The sequence below is a fragment of the Zalophus californianus genome, chromosome 6 (genome assembly GCF_009762305.2).
Source record: "Zalophus californianus isolate mZalCal1 chromosome 6, mZalCal1.pri.v2, whole genome shotgun sequence".
NCBI lineage: Eukaryota > Metazoa > Chordata > Mammalia > Carnivora > Otariidae > Zalophus > Zalophus californianus.
Genome location: NC_045600.1, coordinates 52,573,142 through 52,592,982, shown reverse-complemented (window position 1 = coordinate 52,592,982; position 19,841 = coordinate 52,573,142). Strand labels below are relative to the sequence as shown.

Sequence of the window (19,841 nt, the reverse complement as noted above, 5' to 3'; positions counted from 1 at the left end):
CAAACATGAATCATGGAACACTACATCAAAAACTAATGATGTAACGAACCATGAGAGACGATGGACTCTGAGACACAAACTGAAGGTTCTAGAGGGGAGGGGGGTGGGGGGGATGGGTTAGCCTGGTGATGGGTAATAAAGAGGGCACGTATTGCATGGAACACTGGGTGTTATACACAAACAATGAATCATGGAACACATCAGAAACTAATGATGTAATGTATGGTGATTAACATAATAAAAAATATTGTTCTTGTGGACTTCATCTAGAATATCAATGTTCTCCAGAGGTTCATTTATGAACCAATCTTTTTTCCCTTTCTATATGTTCTCAGTGGGTAGAAAGAAGGGACATTTAAACCAGTCAAGAAGTCCAGAAGACTTCATGGTTTTAATTTATACCTCCAAATGATATTACATGCCAAAACCTTCCAAATATCCAGCTTTGATCTCTTCGTTGAGCTTTGCAATCATTTCTGGCTAGTGGGACATCCTTCACTTGGATATTTAATAGGCACTTCAAACTCATTATGTCCAAAACTGAACACATTACCTTCCCCTCTAAAATGGCTCCTCTTCCTATATTCTCTCTTGTGGTATCTAAGATTCACCCAATATCTAACCAAGAAATCTAACTCATCTTTGATTCTTCCCTCTCACCATCCCCCCATATCCATTCACTAAATCCTGTCAATTTTCTCTTTAAACATTTCTTAAATTAATGCCCCCTTCTCTATCTTTGCTACTTCCACTTTAGACCTCATAATCCCTTGCCTGTATTTTTATAATAATAGTCTCTTTCCTAATGACTCGGATACTAATTCTGGCCCCTCAATCTTTCTCCATAAGGCAGCCAAGGATGATCTAATATATGAATCTGATCATTTCACTACCCTCCTTAAAATTGTTTCTTGACCCACATAAGAAAAATCCTCTTCATCTTGGCACAGGATACCTTCTTTGACTTGGTCCATACTGACAACTGCCTACCCCTTACTGTCTAGATCTTTGAACTTTATTTTTAATTTGCATTTTTTTCCCCTAAGATTTTATTTTAAGTAATCTCTACACCCAACGTGGGGCTCGAACTTACGACCCTGAGATCAAGAGTCGCATGCTCCACCAACTGAGCCAGCCAGGGGCCCTTGATCTTTCAATTTTATACTCTGGAATATCAAACAGTTTTTAATCTTCTGCACATTCTATACTCTATCATTCCACTGTGTCTTTGTGTACTTCCTGTGACCTTTTGCTTGGGTCTTGCTTAGCAACTTCAACACTCAGCTTGGATGTTAACTTCTCCACAATATCTTCCTTAAATCCCCCAAATGGGATAAATGTCTTTCCTTAATACTTCCATGGTATTATCTTTATCACTACATTAACACTACATATTATAATTATTTACTTAAATATCTGTCTCCTTAACTAAATTATAAACTTGTTAAAGATCCATTATCCAGCATAGTGTGTCTGATGCACAGGTGTTAAATATTTTTTGTAGAATTAAATTAATTTTTTTAGATTGATTCACATTTTTCCATAGTTATAAATAATACTGCAATAAATGGCTTTGTGCAAATGACATTGAAATTTGTTTTTTTTTCTGGGGTGCCTGGGTGGTTCAATTGGTTAAGCATCTGACTCTTGATCCCAGCTCAGGTCTTGATATCAGGGTCTTAAGTTCAAGCCCTGCGTTGGGCTCCACGCCCAGCGTGGATAAATAAATAAAAAAAAATTTTTATTTTCTTATAACAGATGTAAGATGAAAGATTACTGGCTCTAAACATATGAACAGTTCTTATAGCTTTTTAATAATTTATGTATGTTATTTTTAATACTTGAGAGACCAAGAGGCAACTGGTCAAGAATTTTTACCATGTAAATACACATTTGGAATTTTTTGTCATGACATTTTACTAGTATAGTTTACTTTATGCCAATAATTAGTGCCTTTAAAAATAAGAGGAAATAATTTTTGTAGTCACCATAACTAATATTCTACCTACAGACCAATTTCAATGATACTAGGTTTAGACTATGCAATTAGTTTATTTTTTTTTTAAGATTTTATTTATTTGACAGAGAGAGACACAGCGAGAGCGGGAACACAAGCAGGGGGAGTGGGAGAAGGAGAAGCAGGCTTCCTGCCAAGAAGGGAGCCCGATACGGGACTCGATCCCAGGACCCTGGGATCATGATCTGAGCCGAAAGGAAGGCAGACGCTTAACAACTCAGCCACCCAGGTGCCCCGCAATTAGTTTAATTTAGACAATTAAAATGCAACTGAGACTTTCTAAAAGATACAGATATATCAGTTGACACTGCTAAAACATCAACAGTTTCCTACCATTGGAGGGGGGAAAAAGCAATCTACTAAATTTTTGAAAATGGCCAGAAAGAAATCACAGTATTAAATAAACTTATCAAACATGAAAGTTTTCATGAAGCATTCCCATTTAAGGGTAAAGCAAAGGTAACATCCAACTACATTTTCTTTTTAATTTTTTTTTAAGATTTATTTATTTATTTATTTGACAGAGAGAGACACAGCGAGAGAGGGAACACAAGCAGGGGGAGTGGGAGAGGGAGAAGCAGGCTTCCCGCCGAGGAGAGAAACTGATGCGGGGCTCAATCCCAGGACCCCAGGATCATGACCTGAGCCGAAGGCAGACGCTTAATGACTGAGCCACCCAGGCACCCCTGTATTTTCAATGTATAAAAGTTACTTGTGTAATGATCCAAATCAGGGACTGGCAAACTATGGCTAAGGGCCAAATCCAGCCCACCAGAGACTTTTGTAAATAAAGTTTTGTTGGAACACAGTCATCTCATTTGTTTACATATTGTCTATCACTGCTCTCACACTACAGTAGCAGAGCTGAGTAGTCATAAGAGATCATATGGCCACAAAGTCTAAAATATTTACTATCTGGCTCTATACAGAAAAAGTCTGACAACTCCTACTGTAGATTATTAGAAAAGAAAGCACTTTTTACTGCTGTCATTAAAAAATATATATACTGAAGAAAATCAGTATGTATGTCCATGATTTGTATTCAGCATCCTACTTTTTCTTATTTCTTTGGTGATTCTTCTACTTGATGGTATTCATTCAAACCCACTCTTATCCCCAGGCTGACCTCATCAAAGATTCCTAGCTCTCCTCTTTAGCATCTTCTGTTATAGTTAGCAGTAAGTCCCTACTGACCTGGTCAAATAATAATGTAAACAGTTTCATAAATTAAAAGAAAAAAAAGACATAAAATGGTAGAAAAGTAACCAAAATTCATAAAGTTTGGGCATGGGGAAGCTGGGGGGAGGTTGTTAATAACTGAGAATGTTGAAAGGAATGGATGACAATGTGATTAAAACAACCAGATAAGTGTTTTAGGAAGAATAAAAGAAACAAACCAAAAAAAAAAGCAAATAAAGTAAATAGTAAAATAAAACTATTTAAAAAATAGAGGAAATTAGCACACTTAAGAAGTATAAAATCTTTTAGCATCTATCTTTTAAGAAAGTCTTCTATTTACCTATCCAAACAGGCAAATAGTCCAGATTTTCCTCCTACGGCACAAAGTACTTTGGGAGCACAGCGAGGTCGTGTCATCAGGACAGTCTGATGAGAGAGTCTATGTTCAGGCATAAAGTGGTATTTTAGGGCTTCATTCAAAAGATGTTTACAAGTGCGATCATCACGAATAAGATGATTTGCTTCATATAGTCTAGTGAGAAACTTAACACTCAGCAATGGTAATCTCACACTATTAAGTAGCTGTGCTAAGTATTTCTGACGTTCTTGTACATCATACTTGATCCAAGACTCAAGGGCATAAAAAACAGTCTCTTCGGTAGCTACATTCAAACAGTCATTGGAAACAATTTCATCCAAATCAGCATGTGTAAGCTCAAAAAACTCTTCAGTCTGGCAAACAGCTTCAAAATTCTGGCATATGTATTTAGTAGCTGCCAAATAAAGGTCATGACAACCATATGTCTCTGCAAAACGAGAAATTCCAATACAATTACCAGGATCAAGCTGGCTTTCAAGAAATGCACAACATTCCTTCAGGACAAGTTTTATCTGGAGTAGGTTTGCTGCTGGAAGGAGAGATTCAACTGTGTCCTGTGAAATAAAAACAGTTCCTGTATAGGCATACTCCACGATGGCCTGGAGAGCAGCTTCATCAATGCACTGAAACTCAACCTCACTGTTCTCTTTTTCAGAAAGGTTTCCAGTGAACATAGCTTTGAAATATGGGCTGATGCTGGCAAGTACCACTTTGTGAGCATGGATTTTAACATCACCAACTCGAAGAATGATGTCACAGAGTTCGTGATGTTGACGAAGAAGATTCAAGCCCTGCAGAAGTTGTTCTGAATGTAAGTGGGTTAAGTTAGCAAGCATGTAGGTTGGGGACGTGTGGTCCATCTGCAGAAAAACAAAAAGCATGAACAGTTATTTCAAAATAATCTTGCCTGTATGATTCCCTTTTCAAATACTACAAAATAAATGAAATTTGTTGTTTATTGGCCTGTTTGTTGGTTTTTAAATACTTTATACTAAATACCAGACCGAAGCTTTTAGCAATCATATAATTAACAATCACATAATTCAATTCCTATTATAGATACTAGGAAACAAAGGCCCAAAGGTTATGTGATACGCCCCAAACCACAAAGGTCTCTTGACAATGGACTTTTGGATTGGAACTCTGCCAACTCTTGTTTCCCTTCATTAAATTCCAGCCTGAGTTACCACTGAAACAAAATGCAAATGTGGGGAAAAAAAACTGCCCAAAGGAAAATGAGTTTTGAAACAATGTTAATAATTTTTTGGCTCTTTTCTCAATAATAATATCAATGCCTGCCAATCTAATCAAAAGATGCTTTACTTGGAAAGTAATTTCATGTTAACTCACACACTTAACCCAAAGACTTAGTAATTACTTTAATAAAAGGTGCCGAATTTATTTTTTTAAAGATTTTATTTATTTATTTGACAGAGAGAGACACAGTGAGAGAGGGAAAACAAGCAGGGGGAGTGGGAGAGGGAGAAGCAGGCTTCCTGTGGAGCAGGGAGCCTGATGCAAGGCTCAATCCCAGTACCCCGTGTTCATGACCTGAGCTGAAGGCAGACACTTAACGACTGAGCCACCCAGGTGCCCCAAGGGTGCTGAATATAACAAAAGTATTACTATCAACTAATTCAATAACAAAAAATTAATGTGAACACAATCTGATGCTCTATAATGAAGGCAATTAGGCTCACTTACTCATCTAGACCTTATGTACTCAACTCTTCAACATAACTTTAGATCATATTCAACCAATCTTTCTGCCACTTTGTACTTCTGGAAGATGAAAAAGAATAAAAAATAGGAGAAAAGAAAAGGAATGAGAGGAAAAAGAAGAAAAAGAAGCAACAGGAACAGTGGTAGGCTGAATAATGGCTCCCCAAAAAAGACATCCACATTCTAACCTCTGGAACCTTTCAGTGTTACTGTATGGCAAAAAAGACACTACAGTTATAATTAAGGATTTTGAGATGGAGACATTATCTACTGGATTATCCAGGTGGGCCCTAAATGCAACCACATGTACCTTATAAGAAGACAGTAGGAGATTTGACATGGAAAAAAGAAAAGAAGGTAATGTGACCACAGAGGCAGAGATTAGAATGATGTACCCACAAACCAAGTTAATATGGCAGCCACCAGAGGCTGGAAGACACAAGGAACAGATTCTTCCCTGAACCTCCAGAAGGAGCATAGCCAACACCTTAATTTCAGCCCAGTGATAACTAATTTCAGACTGTGAAAGAATAAATTTCTGTTGCGATTTGTTACAGCAACCAGAAGAAATTAATACATCGATACTTCAGAATGGATCTTAGCAGCTGCTGAGAAATATTGTTTCCTTCCTACCTCAAACATAAGTTATTGGGGTAATAAAAAAGATTTGATTCCAATTTTTAAATTATTATCAAATAAATCAAAACATTCCAAACACTATTAAGTAATATCAATACTGGTAGGACTGAGAGAGTGTAGTACTTTACTCCTGTGCATTTTTAAGTGGAAATATCCATATATTGAAACTTTTATCTTCATCGAGAACTTCATCATTTCACACCTGTTTCAAATGAATTTTAAATCTATTAACAAATTATGTTAATCATGGCCACCTAGCAGCTGATATCACCAACCTCCACTTCTGATCTCTCCAAATAATTCCACACACAACTAACAGAATAATTCTCAATCATGGTATGAACAAGTCTCAAGAAATTTCTGAAAAAAAAAAAAAAAAAAAAATTCTGGGTCTTCCAGTAGGTTCTTTACTCCAGAACAGACAACTGTCAAGAAGACAGCAACTATAGGCATAAGTTTAAATCTGGATCTATACTTTTACTTACTATAGTATTGATGTTTTAATCTGTTTAACTCCCTTTAGTCTCAGTTTAATGGAAAAAATATCTTGACTAAAAAGTGAAAAATGGGGCGCCTGGGTGGCTCAGTTGGTTAAGCGACTGCCTTCGGCTCAGGTCATGATCCTGGAGTCCCGGGATCGAGTCCCGCATCGGGCTCCCTGCTCAGCGGGGAGTCTGCTTCTCCCTCTGGCCCTCCCCCCTCTCATGTGCTCTCTCTCTCTCATTCTCACTCTCTCAAAATAAATAAATAAATCTTTAAAAAAAAAAGTGAAAAATGAACAACAGGAATGGAAACTAGATAGAGAAAATAAATGATAAGATTAAGAAAGCAGTCCCAGCTGCTTTACCTCTAGTTAACTTCTCTCATCTTTATTTTTCTTATCTGTAAAATGAGATCATTAGACCTGAGCTATATACCTCACAAGGCTTTTGAGAGTCCAAATTAGATACTGCACATGAAAAAACAATAAACTGTAAGAGTTTCAAGTATAGGGTATTGCGGTGAGGCAACAGAGGTGTAACAGTATCAGGAAAGCACAGGGACCTTGGAAATATAAGATAATGTTTGGTCCTAACTGGGTCACATACTATTGTTATATGGAATTGGTACATTTCTTAATCTAAGTATTTTTTATTCATAAAGTAAGAATACCTCCCTCTCAGAAGGTTACATGAAAATGGTTTTTTAAAATGTAAAGTTCCACACAACTTGATGTGCTATAAATACAGCACTTAAGTGCCATTTTATTAAGTTGCCTCTTCCCATATCTTCACTTTCACTAATTCCCATCTTTCCACAATGACCTTTCACTCCAATATAGCTCATGTAATTATTATAGCTCTATACAAGTATTTTCTTACCATATGCCAGATGTTTTTCTTAACCTTTCTCCTCTAATCTTCTTTTCATCCAATTCAAATTCTCAAAAAAGCCTGGGTCAAAATTAACTCCATCTATAAGTCTGTAAACATTTAAGCGCCCAACTCCTTTACATGCAATTAACTATATGTGCTCTTTTGTATAACAAAACAACTCTCTCATTGTCTGAGACTCTCAACTCTCTCAACTCTCATTTGTCTGATTTATCAAGAATATTATTCAGACTGAATAGTACAGAATAAACAGGAAAGGTGAATGGATACAGAAAATAAGAGGAGGGACTGAAAACGGAGCTATAGCTAATGAAACAAGACAAGGAAATAAAAGGCAAATTGGAAAGGAAGAAATAGAACCGTCTTTGTTGGCATGTGCCGTGACTGTGCAGAAAGTCTGGAACAATCAACATAAACCCTTTGCCGTGACTGTGTGCAGAAAGTCTGGAACAATCAACATAAACCCTTTTGGAACTAATAAGCAATTATATAGTAAGGCAGAAGATACACGGCTAACATACAAGTCACTTTCCTATATATCAGCAATAAACAAGCGAAATTTGAAATTAAAAACACATTACCGTTGACATTAACACCTACAAAAAATGAAACACTTAGATACAAATCTAACAAAATGTACACAAGTTATATGAGAAAAACTATAAAATTCTAATGAAAGAAACCAAAGAACTAAATAAATGGATATTCCATGTTCATGGGTAGGAAGACTCAATATTATCAAGATGTCAATTCTTCCTGACTGGACCTACAGATTCAGTGCAATCCCTATCAAAATTCCAGCACGTTATTTTGTGGCTCTGGCAAACTGATTCTAAAGCTGATATGGGAGCTGAAGGTGCAGAATAGCCAAGTCAATACTGAAAAAGAAGAACAAAACTGAAGAACTGACATTACTGAATTTCAAGAATTATTATAAAACTATAGTAATCAAGACAGGGTAGCACTAGTGAAAGAATAGACTGATGAAACAGAATAGAGAGCCCAGATATAGAACCGCATAAATATAGTCAACTGATCTTTATCAAAGCAGCGAAGGCAATACAATGGAGAAAAGATATCTTTCCAACAAACAGCACTAGAACAACTGGATGTTAAAAAATGAATCTAGGGCGCCTGGGTGGCTCAGTTGGTTAGGCGACTGCCTTCAGCTCAGGTCATGATCCTGGAGTCCCGGGATCGAGTCCTGCATCGGGCTCCCTGCTCGGCAGGGAGTCTGCTTCTCCCTCTGACCCTCTTCCCTCTCGTGCTCTCTCTCATTCTCTCTCTCTCAAATAAATAAATAAAATCTTTAAAAAAAATCATACAGCTTCTAAAAAAAAAATGAATCTAGACATGGAGCTTACATCCTTTAAGAAAAATTAACACAAATGTATCATAGACCTAAATGTAAAATGCAAACCTATAAAACGCCTAGAAGATAACATAGGAGAAAAATCTAGATAACATGGGTATGGCAATGACTTTTTAGATATGACACCAAAGGCTCCATTCATTAAAGAAGGAATTGATAATCTGGATGTCATTAAAATAAAAAACTTCTGCTCTGAGAAAGACAATGTCAAGAGAACAAGAAGACAAAACATACCTTGAGAGAAAATATTTTCAAGAGAAACATGTGATAAAGATGATAAGGATATACACACACACACACACACACACACACACACACACACACACACACACACACAATGGAATAGTACTCAGCCATCAAAAAGAATGAAATTTTGCCTTCTGCAATGCTGTGGATGGAACTAGAGGGTATTATGCTAAGCAAAATAAGTCAGTCAGAGAAAGACAAATACCATATGACTTCATTCATATGTGGAATTTAAGAAACAAAACAGATGAACATAGGGGAAGGGAAGGAAAAATAAAATAAGATGAAAGTAGAGAAGGAGGCAAACCATAAGAGATGCTGAACTCTAGTTAACAAACTGAGGGTTGCTGGAAGGGAGCTGGCTGAGGGGCAGGGGTAACTGGGTGATGAGCATTAATGAGGGCACTTGATGTAATGAGCACTGGGTGTTATATGCAACTAATGAATCACTAAATTCAGCCCCTGAAACTAATACTACAGTATATGTTAACTAAATTGAATTTAAATAAAGAATTTTAAAAAAAGAACTGTTATTCAGAAAAAAGAACTCTTAAAATTCAACAATATAAAAATGAACAACATGATTAAAAAATGAATAAAAAACCTTAACAGACATCTAATCAGAGAAGATATACATACAGGTGGCAAGAAAGCATAAGAAAAGATATTCAAGGTCATATGTTATTAGGGAACTGCATATTAAAACAAGAATGAGATACTACTTCACACCTATTAGAATGGTCAAAATCCATAACACTGGGGATAGCCAAGTCCTGGAGAGAATATGGGGCAATAGGAACTCTCATCATGGCTTGAGGGAATGCAAAATGGTACAGCTACTTTAGAAGACCCTTCGATGGTTTCTTGTACTAAACATACTCTTACCATATAATCCAGCAACTGCCTTCTGGTGTTTATCGAAACGAAGTGAGAACTTACGTCCACACAAAAACTGCACATGGGTACTTACGGCAGCTTTATTCATAAGTGCTAACACTTGGAAGCGACCAAGATGTCCTTCATTAGGTGAATGGGTAAACTGTGGTACATCAAAACAATGGGATATTATTCAGTGCCAAAAAGAAATGCTTCATATCAAGCCATGAAAAAACATGGAGAAAACTTAAATGCATATTGCCAAGTAAAAGAAGCCAATCTGAAAAGGCTACATACTATATGATTCCACTTATATGACACTCTGGAAAAGGCAAAACTATGGAGACAATAAAAAGATCAGTGGTTGCTAGGGATTAGAAGAAAGGGAGGGATAAACAGGTGAAGCACACAGGATTTTTTAGGGCAGTGAAATTACTCTGTATGATACTATAATGGCAGATATGTGTCATTATACATTTGTCCAAAGTTGCAATAATGTAACTATAATATGCAGAACTAGAGGAGATATTCTCACTTTGCTCTGGTAATGTCACACCACATTCTGGAGTACAGATTTTAGGTACCATCTTTTAAAAGGGAGCTGAACAAAGTATAACACATGATGAAGAAAAGAAATTCAAATCATGTCTTTTGGGTAATGGAACGGAGGATGTTGAGTCTAAAGAGAAGGAAATCTGAGAGGGTTATCATGTAAAAAACCTAAAAGTTATTCAATAATAATAATATAATAACATAGGGCTGTTTGGAGGATTAAATAAATTTATACATATAAAGTGCTATTAGAATAGCGCTCATCACTAAGTAAGCTCTTGATAAATATTATTTTATCACCAAGTTATTTTATTACTAGTGAATTTCTCAAGTTGTTTACTTAAGAGGTATTCTGCTTTCTGTGTTGCATCATCTCTCACTGCTAGGTAAGAAATCCACCCTGTACCACTGACATCCTGTGCCCCACAAACTATTGCAGAATCGTTGATTTGTAAATCAAGTTAATGAGTTATTGATTCGATTTGTTTTTATATAAATAGGAATCATATAGTGACAGATCCTTATATTAAACTAAGTTTTGTATATTCAAGACCGATAAATTACCATTAACATATGATATGAAAGCATGATACAATACTGATTTGTAAAAATACTCACACACATATGTACACACAAAACACACACACACGTGTGTGTGTGCGTGTATGTGTAGATCTCAAATATCCATATATGCAGAACAGTATGATTTTAAGAGACTGGGCTCAAGAATCAGGGTCCTAGGGTGACAACATTGTCTTTAGTATTTACTAGCTATGTGACCTTGGGAAAGTGATCTTAAAGTCTCAGTTTTCTCATGTGTAAAATACAGATAAAACAGTACACATAACTCAATAACTGTTAGAGGGTATTTACTATTATCATTATCATCCTTAGAAAGGCTTGTTTTTTGCTAGCTAACCCATGTGACTTCCTTTCATGGTTACTAAAATAGAAACAAAGCTTACTTACTATCAAGTGAACTAACATAATCAAAGCCTGGCTAATTTGACCAGAAAAGATACGACAAGCCACTTTTAAATTTTGACAGTTTATTAGTTATAGTGAAAAGAAGAGTAAACCAAAGACTAAGGTTCCTTAATCCTTGTCTCACACACCAAAAAGGATAACACCAAAACAAAAGGGGCTAGATGATGGCAACACAAGCCGTGAAGAACCCAAACTAGACTGCAGCTAGGCAGTTTTTTATTCTGCAGCTCTATTCTTTGGGGTAGGGGGGACATGAAAGCCCCACACCTCATCATAATCAGGGAATTGAAAGGAAGCTGTTCCATGATGACAGACTCTTGGGGGTTATAAAGAGTCAAGTCGGAGATGGCTTTCTCTCATTTCAGAAGAATCACAAGGTGTCCAATGCTCAGATAAGCTGTGGTCCCAGGATCCAAGCTTTTGCCTATGTGGCCATATACAAGGTTACGATGAAGGTCATAATGAAGCTGTTTTCCTACACTTATATCCTCTATAGTATTTCTTCTTTATCCTACTTTCTTAGTATCCCCCCAAATAATAAAAATGATCAAAGTTTTAAAAACAACTCAAAGAAAGGGTACTAGTAAAGATGAGTTTGTGAAAGAACACCCATACATACTTCTGTACATCACTGTACAGGATACAAATGACACAATCAATGTTCACTCCCTTTAAGAAATATTGAGAATAGGGAAGGAGTCCAAGATGGCGGAGGAGTAAGAGACCTAAATTTCCTCTGGTCCCAGGAAGTCAGCTAGATAGCTGTCAAATCATTCTGAACACATGTGAACTCAACCAGAGATGGAAGAAAATTATAGCTGTAACTCTATGAATAGAAAAGCAACCACTTTCTGCAAGGTAGGAGGTGTGGAGAAGTGAATCCAAGGCTGTATATGGGGAGACAGACCGCGGGGGGGGGGGGGGGGGGGGGGGGGGGGGAGGGAGCCTCCATCAGCCAGCTACCGGCAAGTGATTTAGCAGCAGAGCACAGAAACAGAACTTTTAGAAGTCTGTTCTGGTGAGGGATGTAGCTGAGGCTGCTAAGCCGGGACAAACCCTAGCTGGGACAATGTGGTCTCAGGATCCTCGGGGTCACAGGAAGACTTGGGGTGCCTGAGTGTGGCAGGGCTCCCAGGCATGGGGGGGTGGAAGCTGATTGCAATCAGTGAACCCAGGAGTGGGCTCTCAGCACAGGGTTGCCATAAACTGCAAACCATAGCACAGAGGGGACTGTTCTCTGAGCAGGGGCCCAACAAGCAGCAGAACCGGAGAAACACCCCCTTCCACCCCCGGGGAAGAGTGGCACGGGAGCACGCCACAGGAATCTGCGGGGTTTGGAGACTCGAAAGGGGGTCACGTGCCTGAGACAGAAACGCTCAGTCACAGGCTGGGTGAGCATGGAGTGCTGCGGGAGACCAGGGAGACAAGAGTGACTGACTGCTTTTCCCTGAGGGCTCACTGAGGAGTGGGGCTCTCGGGCCCCATAGATTGGGAGGCCAGAGATTGGGAGGCATCATTTTCATTCCCATCCTTTAAAGCTGTGCTGAAAGCCTTCAGTGAACAAAAGCCACATAGAGCAAACCAGAGCATATTACTTAGCTTGGCCCCATGACCAGGGCGGTGCAATTCCGCTTGGGGCAAAGACACTTGAGAATCAAGGCAACAGGCCCCTCTCCCAGATCAGCAAGAACATCCAGCCAATACCAAGTTTACTGATCAATGAGAACTACAAAACTCCACATAGCACATAGAACTCATGACTTTTTTCCCATGATTCTTTACACTTTCAACTTTAATTTTTTAAATTTTATTTTTTAAAAAATGTTCCTTCCTTTTTTCAACCAATTTCTTATTTTATCAACTCCTTTTTAAATCTTTTTTTAATTTTCACTTTTACAGTTACATTTCATCCTTTCAATGTATTTAATTTTATTTTTTCATATAGAAGTTTTTCTTTCCTTACAATTTTGAGATGTAGTTTCCTCTAAAACTGATCAAAATATACTCAGGAGATAGTGTATGGCTGTTCTGTTCACTTGTCTGTTTAGATCCCTTCCTTTGTTGTTGTTCTTGGTTTTTGCTTTTGCTTTTCTTGTCTTTTATTTTCCATCTTTGTTACATTCTACTCTTTCATTGTATTTAATTTTATTTTTGTACATATATAAGCTTTTCCTTCTTTACAATTTTGGGACCTAGTTTTCTGAAAAACAGACCAAAATACACACAGAATCCAATGTATTGCTCTATTCTGCACACCTGACTGATTATATTCTTTTTTTTCTTTTCTTTCTCCCACACCCCCCCGCCCCCCCCACCCTGCCAGGTTTCAGATCTCTTCTGATTTGTTTAGTGTATATTTCTCTGGGGTTGTTATTGCCATTTTACTATTTTGTTCTCTCATTCATCCGTTTTTCCCTGGACAGAATGACAAAATGGAAAAATTCACCTCAAAAAAGAGAGTAAGAGGCAGTACTGACTGCCAGGAACCTAATGAATATGGACATGAGTAAGATGTTAGAACTAGAGTTTAGAATAACGATTATAAAGATACTAGCTGGGCCTGGGATGCCTGGGTGGCTTAGTTGGTTAAGTGTCTGCCTTCCACCCAGGTCATGATCCCAGGGTTCTGGGATCAAGTCCCACATGGGGCTCCTAGAGGAGCCTACTCCTCCCTCTGCCTGCAGCTACCCCTGCTTTTGTGCTGTCTCTCTGACAAATAAATAAATAAAATTAAAAAAAAAAAAAAGGGCTGGGCTTGAAAAAAGCAGAGAAGACACCAGAGAATCCCTTTCTGGAGAAATAAAAGAACTAAAATCTAACTAAGTCGAAATCAAAAAGACTATTAATGAGATGCAATAAAAAATGGAGGCTCTAACTGCTACGATAAATGAGGCAAAGAGAGAATTAGTGATATACGAAATGATGGAGAATAAAGAAGCTGAGAAAAAGATAAACAAGTGGATCACAAGAGGAAAATTCGAGAGACAAGTGATACCATTAAGTGGAACAATATTAAAATAAGAATAGGAAAGAGAGAGAGGGGCAGAAGATATAGTGGAGCAGATTATAGCAGAGAACTTCCCTAATCTGGAGAAGGAAACAGGCATCAAAATCCAGGAGGCACAGAGAACTCACTTCAAAATCAATAAAAATAGGTCAACACCCCAACATATAACAGTGAAACTTACAAATCTCAGAGACAAAGAGAAAATCCTGAAAGCAGCTCGGGACAAGAGGTTGGTAACCTACAAGGGTAGAAACATTAGATTGGCAGCAGACCTGTCCACGAAGCTGTGGCAGGCCAGAAAGGACTGGCATGATATATTCAGAGCACTAAATGAGAAAAATATGCAGCCAAGAATACTTTATCCAGCTAGGATGTCATTCAAAAGAGAAGGAGTGATAAAAAGGTTCCAGGACAAACAGAAATTAAAATAATTTGTGATGACCAAACCAACCTTATAGAAAAGGGGTCCTTTAAGCAAAGAGAAAACCCAAAAGTAACATAAACCAGAAAGGAACAGAGACAATATAAAGTAACAGTCACCTTACAGGCAATACAATGGCACTAAATTCATATCTTTCAATAGTTACTCTGAATGTAAATAGGCTAAATGCCCTAATTAAAGACAAAGGGTATCAGACTGGATAAAAAACTAAGACCCACTGATATGCTATCTGCAAGAGAATCATTTTAGACCCAAAGACACCTCCAGATTTAAAGTGAGGGGTGGAAAATCATTTATCATGCTAATGGACATCAAAAGAAAGCTGGGGTGGCAATCCTTGTATCAGACAAATTAGATTTCAAACCAAAGACTGTAATAAGAGATGAGGAAGGATACTATATCATAATTGAAAGGTCTATCCAACAAGAAGATCTAACAACTGTAAATATTTGTTTACTAACTTGGGAACAGCCAATTATATAAGCCAATTAATAACAAAATCAAAGAAACACATCGACAATAATACAATAGTAGTAGGGGACTTTAACACACCCCTGCAATGGATAGGTCATTTAAGGAGAAGATCAAAAAGGAAACAAGGGCTTTGAATGACACACTGGACCAGACAGAACATTCTATCCCCAAGCAAAAGAATACACATTCTTCTCAAGTGCGCATGGAACATTCTCCAGAACAGATCACATCCTGGGTCACAAATTAGGTCTCAACTGGTACTAAAAGATTGGGATCATTTTCTGCATAGTTTTGGACCACAATGCTTTGAAACTAGAACTCAATCACAAGAGGAAAGTCAGAAAGAACTGAAATACATGGAGGCTAAAGAGCATTCTACTAAAGAATGAATGGGTCAACCAGGAAATTAAAGAAGAATTTAAAAAAATCCATGGAAACAAATGAAAATGAAAACACAATTGTTCAAAATCTTTGGGATGCAGCAAAGGCAGTCCTAAGAGGGAAGCGTATAGCAATACAAGCCTTTTTCAAGAAACAAGAAAGGTCTCAAACATATAACCTAACCCTATACCTAAAGGAGCTAGAGAAAGAACAGCAAATAAAGCCTAGACCCAGCAGGAGAAGAGAAATAATAAAGATTAGAGCAAAAGTCAATGAAATAGAAACCAAAAGAACAGTAGAACAGATCAATGAAAGTGGGAGCTGGTTCTCTGAAAGAATTAATAAGACTGATAAAACCCTGGCCAGACTTATCCAAAAGAAAAGAGAAAGGACCCAACTAAATAAAATCATGAATGAAAGAGGAGAGATCACAACCAATACAGAAGAAATACAAACAATTATAAGAACATATTATGAGCAACTATATGCCAACAAATTAGGCAATCTGGAAGAAATGGATGCATTCCTAGAGATGTATAAACTACGAACACTTAACCAGGAAGAAATACAAAACCTGAACAGATCGTAACCAGCAAGGAAATCGAAGCAGTAATCAAAAATTCCCCAACAAATAAGACTCAGGGCCACATGGCTTCCCAGGGGAATTCTACCAAACATTTAAAGAAAAATTAATACCTATTCTTCTGACACTGTTTCAAAAAATCAAAATGGAAGGAAAACTTCTAAACTCTATGAGGCCAGCATTACCTTGATCCCCAAAACCAAAGACCCCACCCAAAAAGGAGCATTACAGACCAATATCCCTGATGGACATGGATGCAAAAATTCTCATCAAAATATTAGCTAGTAGGATCCAACAGTACATTAAGAGGATTATTCACCATGACCAAGTGGGATTTATTCCTCGGCTGCAAGGCTGGTTCAACATCCACGAATCAATCAATGTGATACACTACATAAATAAAAGAAAGTACGAGAACTATATAATACTCTCAATAGACTCAGAAAAAGTCTTGACAAAGTACAGCATCCTTTCTTGATTAAAATTCTTCAGAGTGTAGGGATAGAGGGTACATACCTCAATATCATAAAAGCCATCTATGAAAAACTCACAGCGAATATGCTTCTCAATGGGGAAAAACTGAGAGCTTTTCCCCTAAGGTCAGGAACAAGGCAGGGATGTCCACTATCACCACTGCTATTCAACATAGTACTAGAAGTCCTAGCCTCAGCAATCAGAAAACAGAAATAAAAGGCATCCGAATTGGCAAAGAAGTCAAACTTTTACTCTTTACAGATGACATGATACTTTATGTGGAAAATCCAAAGGACTCCACCCCAAAATTGCTACAACTCATACAGGCATTCAGCAGAGTGGCAGGATATAAAAATCAATGCACAGAAATCAGCTGCATTTCTCTTTATCAACAATGAGCCAGAAGAAAGAAAAATTAAGGAGTCGATCCCATGTACAATTGCACCCAAAACCATAGATACCTAGGAATAAATCTAACCAAAGAGGCAAAGGATCTGTACTCAGAAAATTATAGGATACTTATGAAAGAAATTGAGGAAGACACAAAGAAATGGAAAAACGTTCCATTCTCAAGGATTGGAAGAACAAATATTGTTAAAATGTCTATGCTACCTAGTGCAATCTACAGATTCAATGCAATCCCTATCAAAATACCATCAACTTTTTTCACAGAACTGGAACAAATAATTCTAAAATTTGTACGGAACCAGAGAAGACGCCAAATAGCCAAAGTAATGTTGAAAAAGAAAACCAAAACAAGACAGTATGGTACTGGCACAACAACAGACACATAGATTAGTGGGACAGAATAGAGAACCCAGAAATGGACGCTCAACTCTATGGTCAACTATTCAACAAAGCAGGAAAGAGTATCTAATGGAAAAAAGTCTCTTCAACAAATGGTGTTAGGAAAATTGGACAGCCACATGCGGAAGATTGAAACTGGACCATTTCCTTAAACCAATACACAAAAATAGAGTCAAAATGGATGAAAGACCTAAATGTGAGATAGGAATCCATCAAAATCCTATAGAACACAGGGAGCAACCTCTCTTTGACCTCAGCTGCAGGAATTTCTTGCTAGACACATCTCCAAAGGCAAGGGAAACAAACGCAAAAATGAACTATTGGGACTTCATCAAAATAAAAAGCTTTGCACAACAAAGGAAACAGTTGACAAAACCAAAAGGCAACGGACAGAATGGGAGAAGATATTTGCAAATGACATATCAGATAAAGGGCTAGTATCCAAAATCTATAAAGAACTTATCAAACTCAACACCCAAAGAATAACCCAATCAAGAAATGGACAGAAGACATGAACAGACATTTCTGCAAAGAAGACATCCAAATGGCCAACAGACACAAGAAAAAGTGCTCAACAGCACTCAGCATCAGGGAAATACAAATCAAAACCACAGTGAGATACCATCTCACACCAGTCAGAATGGCTAAAATTAACAAGTCAGGAAATGACAGATGTTGGTGAGGATGCGGAGAAAGGGGAACCCTCCCACACTGTTGGTGGGAATGCAAGCTGGTGCAGCCACTCTGGAAAACAGTATGGAGGTTCCTCAAAAAGTTGAAAATAGAGCTACCCTATGACCCAGCAATTGCACTACTGGGTATTTACCCTGAAGATACAAATGTAGTGATCTGAACGGGTACCTGCACCCCAATGTTTATAGCAGCATTGTCCACAATAGCCAAACTATGGAAAGAGCCCAGATGTTCATCGGCAGATGAACGGATAAAGATGCGGTACACACACACACACACACACACACACACACACACACACACACACACACACACATATACACACACACTGGAATATTATGCAGCCATCATAAAATGAAATCTTGCCATTTGCAACAACATGGATGGAACTAGAGGGTATTACGCTAAGTGAAACAAAGCAGAGAAAGAGAATTATCATATGTTCTTATTGATATGTGGAATGTAAGAAACAAGGCAGAGGATCATAGGGGAAGACAGGAAAAAATGAAACAAGACGAAACCAGAGAGGGAGACAAACAGTAAGAGCCTCTTAATCATAGAGAAGCTGAGGGTTGCTGGAGGGGAGGGGAGGTGGAGAGATGGGGTAACTGGGTGTGGACACTGGGGAGGGTATGTATTATAATGAGCACTGGGTATTATATAAGACTGATGAATTACAGACCTGTACCCCTGAAACAAATAATAGATTATATGTTAATTAACTGAATTTAAATAAAATATAAAAAAAGAAATATTGAGAATAAAGTTTAAATAAAGAGATAATACTTTTAATGCTTAACCAAAACAACTCAAACTAAAAACTTTAAAAGGGCAGGGTAAAAATAGGGAACTTAAAATGAATTACACTGGAGGTCCGTCATAACGTCATTCTTAAAATTTTTAATTTGACCCCTTTCCTCTCTGAAGAAGTCTGACTTAAGAGAAACTCACAAAACTTTAACTTTTTTTAGAAGCTTTAAAACAATGGTTCTCAAAATATGATCCTTGTACCACCAGCATCAACATCACCTGGGACCTGCTAGCAACGCAAATTCTTGAGCCCAGAATCAGAAACTACATAGACAGGAAGGGGCAGCAATATAATTTTAAGCCCTCCATGCAATTGATATGCATGCTAACGTTTGAGAACCAGTTAAAATATTGCCAGCACAAGTGTAACTGCTAAAAAATTATCCTACATCATACTGTTAACTCCTTCAAAATTATGAATTAGAACTGTGAGTATATTTGGTTCAGCTATTTACCTCTAAATAGCTAAAAATAACTCAAAGAAGCAATAACTGGTAATTTTTAAAATCTCACTTTTGAAAGTTCACATTGACAATTTCATCTCAGTAACAGCCTTGTGCAGAAGGAAAAGCAAGTATCATGGAAAACAGGAAAGAAAAGTGAGCAAAAGTATGAATTTTAGAACCAGAGAGATTTGAGTTCAAGTCTACATTTGACTACTTAATAGCTATATACTTTGGGCAAATCAGTTATCCTTGACTTGAACTTTGTCATTTTTGTAAAATTTGTTGTTGTGGATTAAACAGAATGTTTGGTTTGGAGAAACAGACCAATGGAGAAGAATTAAAATACAGAAACAGATCATTTAGCATATGCAAATTTAGCTTA

The 19,841-nt window shown here is 37.4% G+C and overlaps 1 protein-coding gene across 4 annotated transcripts in view; it reads right to left on the bottom strand.

The window, feature by feature from the left end:
• Nucleotides 1–19,841, bottom strand: part of KLHL28 (kelch like family member 28) — a 42,113-nt gene that overhangs the window by 13,728 nt on the left and 8,544 nt on the right. For all 4 annotated transcript variants that reach the window (XM_027571222.2, XM_027571220.2, XM_027571221.2 and 1 more), the window contains exon 2: nucleotides 3,537–4,435. In XM_027571222.2, the coding sequence (XP_027427023.1) occupies nucleotides 3,537–4,435 (899 nt within the window). The remainder of the gene's footprint in view (nucleotides 1–3,536; nucleotides 4,436–19,841) is intronic.